At 38.5% G+C, this 3,396-nt stretch overlaps 1 protein-coding gene across 1 annotated transcript; it reads right to left on the minus strand.

Moving 5' to 3' along the window:
* Window positions 1-1,177: 1,177 nt before the first annotated feature.
* On the minus strand, window positions 1,178-2,080 carry LOC112850126 (keratin-associated protein 14-like). Its single transcript, XM_025913726.2, has one exon. It carries the CDS (start codon window positions 2,022-2,024, stop codon window positions 1,518-1,520), a length of 507 nt encoding a protein of 168 aa, XP_025769511.1. The 5' UTR covers window positions 2,025-2,080; the 3' UTR covers window positions 1,178-1,517.
* Window positions 2,081-3,396: the final 1,316 nt, after the last annotated feature.

Below are 3,396 nucleotides of genomic sequence, written 5' to 3' on the forward strand. Positions count from 1 at the left end.
TTTTGTCGTTGTTGTTTTCCAATGAGTGTTATCAACCAAACAACCGCAAAGCAGGAGCATGTTGGGACTTCACCAAACTTACAGGACTGACTCTGCTGTGCTTGCCTACTAATAAATATTGGAATGTGTTAGATATTTAATTTAGAGACTTGGTCTCTTTTTCCCATTATTATTAAAATTTTATTTTAATTCCGTTGTAGTTAACACACAGTGTTATATTAGTTTCAGATGTACAGTGTAGTGATTCAACACTTGAGACTTGATTTCTTCTATGTCAGCAGAACGGGGTTAATGGAAGCCTCACCAAATCTAATTCACTAATGTCTAACTTACTACTGGAGAACTTCAGTCCACTTTCTCTTATATTTTAGGATACAGTTATTAGAGTAATCTTCTTTCTAAAATTATGTAGTATGTTTAATATCCTTTACAATTTATAATTATTCTGCATAAAAACATTGAAATTTCTCACTCCGTACAGAACAAAAGGCCACAGTTGTTTGTTTTCTTAAAAATATATGTCTAGGGGCACCTGGGTGGCTCAAGTCAGTTGAGAGTCCGACTTCGACTCAGGTCATGATCTCATGGTCTGTGGGTTCGAGCCCCGCGTCGGGCTCTGTGCTGACAGCTCAGAGCCTGGAGCCTGCTTCCGATCCTGTGTCTCCCTCTCTCTCTGCCTCTCCCTCATTCTCACTTTGTCTCACTCTGTCTCTCAAAAATAAATAAACGTAAAAAAATTTTCAATAAAAATATATGTCTAGATTTTATCATGTGAAGATATGGAGTAGACATTAAAGATGAAATCATTTATTTCAAACAAAATAGACAGTTGATGATTTGACTTAAAAAAATGTTTATTTATTTATTTTGACAGAGAGAGAGAGCGAGCATGAGAGAAGGCGAGGGGCAGAGAGAGAGGGAGAGAGAATCCCAAGCAGGCTCTGCACTGTCTGCATAGAGCCTGACATGGGGCTCGAACTCACACCCTGTGAGACCATGACCCGAGCTGAAATCAAGAGTCTGATGCTTACTCAAGCCATCCAGGTGCCCTGATGACTTTACTTGCTAAAGTAAAAAAATTGTAAATGATAAACACAAATATCAGAAATATCCATTCAGATGTTTAAAAGTAGTTTTGAAGACACAGAGTAAACAAGTAATATGAAAATCTTATATGTGAAGGTCATATAATATATTTTTATTTAAACTTACATTTTTCCATTTTGTAAAATTTGAAACAAATGCACTAGAAGAAATAACTAGTTGATATTAAGAAAGAAACATGCCTCAGTACTACATCTATATAACTACAAGAAAACTGCTTCAACATCTTTCTTCAATGAATGTATTTTCCAATTACTGGAATTCAGGTTATTTCTAATCCATAATAGGTAACAGTATAAGTCAAATTTGTAAGCTAATGATAGGACAGGAGATCAATAGGCCGCATGGATCTTGATATAGTAGTTATTTCGTTAAATTTCTAGACATAGGAGGTATTATGTTCAAACATAAGATTAGTAGAAGCCAGATCCACAGGTTGGTTGGTAAAAAGCAGACTGGCAACTTCTAGAAGAGAAGGACATTGGACGATAAAAGCTCGATCTACAACTCAGGGATGAAAAAGCATTGGGACCACACCCCATTGATTGGAAACCACTGGATCCAAAGCCCAGAAAGGGAGAGCCATAACCAAAAGATTGAAAGCCATTGGAGCCAAAGTCCAGAGACCCAGAATACGTTGTCTGGCAGGGACTGTAGAACATGGAGGTCTTTGGTCGGTAGCAGGACGTCTGGCAGGGGCTGGACACCAGGTAGGATGTCCGGAAGCCAGTGGGGTCACAGCAGGTCTCCTGACAGCCACTGTAGAGAGAGGAGCCCAGCTGGCAGCTGCTGGGAGAGCGGAGATTGGTGCTGAAGAACAGGTTGTTGGGGTAGAGAGATCCACAGGAAGATCCTGGGTAGCACAGGAACCCCCCAAGGGACTGAGAGGAGATGTTTCCAGAGCAGCAATTGTGGGACATGGTGACAGGAGATGTGCTTTACAGCAAGATTCTGAGTTTGAATGTCACATCTTGGACTGGGGCATTTATATACCTTTATCATTGGGTGTGCCGTTTGCATGACACATAAAAACAGGTTACCTTCTCCTTTTAATTGAATTGAAAAGATCATCACAATCAAACGCATGTAGTTTTTGTGGTTTTACAACTGGAAAGCACAGTAATGTTTGTGGCTTGAAATTCAGGTAATAGCGTTGAATCTTCAAAGCTATTAGTCATCTTCCTCTACCAAAGGTCACCCAGCAGATCACTCAGAGAACTGCTTTAGAGGTAGACAGTGTCTGGGAGGAGGAAGGCTGGCTTAATTAAAAATAATTGATACCCCTTTCACAATCTGCCTCAAATTGTTGCCATCTGGATGGCAAGGTTGCTAACTAACTGATCTATTCATAGTCATTTCTTTTAAACAAAAACATACATTGATTGTTGCCAAGCAAGTTTCCTTAATGAATGGTATCATCAGGAAGCAGCAATGGCAATATACAAGATGTATGAGGATTTTTTAAAAGTCAGATCTCAATTTGAATGGCTTCAGTGAAATATTAACTGAGATTCCCTTATTTCAGGGAACTGAGGAATTCAGGGTTTGCTTAAAGTGTATGAAAACTAATAAGAGTCAATCTTGGGGGCGCCTGGGTGGTTCAGTCACTTGAATGTCGGACTCTTGATTTCGGCTCAGGTCATGATCTCACAGTTCATAGGATCGAGCCCTGTGTCAGGCTCTGCACTGACAGCATGGAGCCTGCTTGGGATTCTCTCTCTCTCTCTCTCTCTCTCTCTCTCTCTCTCTGTGTCTCTGCCCTCCCCCACCTGCTCCCTCTCCCTCTTTCTAAATAAACATATATATATATATATATATATACATATATATCAATCTTATATTGATATATATATATATCAATCTTAGTTTTTCTTTCTTGTGTGTGTATGTGTGTGTGTGTGTGTGTATTTACTGTGGTATGAATTAAATATTATAAATTGCTTTATGCTATTTTGGAATGTTAGAGGTGATTCATCTAAGATTGCTGAAAAAGCATTAAAAAACCAAAACGTGGCAAAAATGCCCAATGTATTTCTATCTTTAATCAGAAGTAGTGTTGATCATTAAAAAAAAAAAAAACTCCCCAGACTCTGGAAAATGTTCTTGTTCTAAAGAAAGTTTATAAGGTAATTGCCTTGAAGTATTGGACCAAAGGAGCCATCTTAAGGAGATTCTTCCTTGCCTCAGAAAGCAACATACATACATCACTTTGACTTAAATTGTTTTCAGGTGTTTCTGACAAGCATTACAAAATTTCTAAAATAATGGTCATATTTTTTCTTGTTCTATGAC

Source organism: Puma concolor, chromosome C2 (assembly GCF_028749965.1).
Source record: "Puma concolor isolate L17-30 chromosome C2, mPumCon1.1.hap2, whole genome shotgun sequence".
Classification (NCBI taxonomy): Eukaryota; Metazoa; Chordata; class Mammalia; order Carnivora; family Felidae; genus Puma; species Puma concolor.

Excerpts from the sequence above, each read along its gene's own strand:
- LOC112850126 (XM_025913726.2), bottom strand. The coding sequence starts at position 2,024 with ATGTCCCACAATTGCTGCTCTGGAAACATCTCCTCTCAGTCCCTTGGG.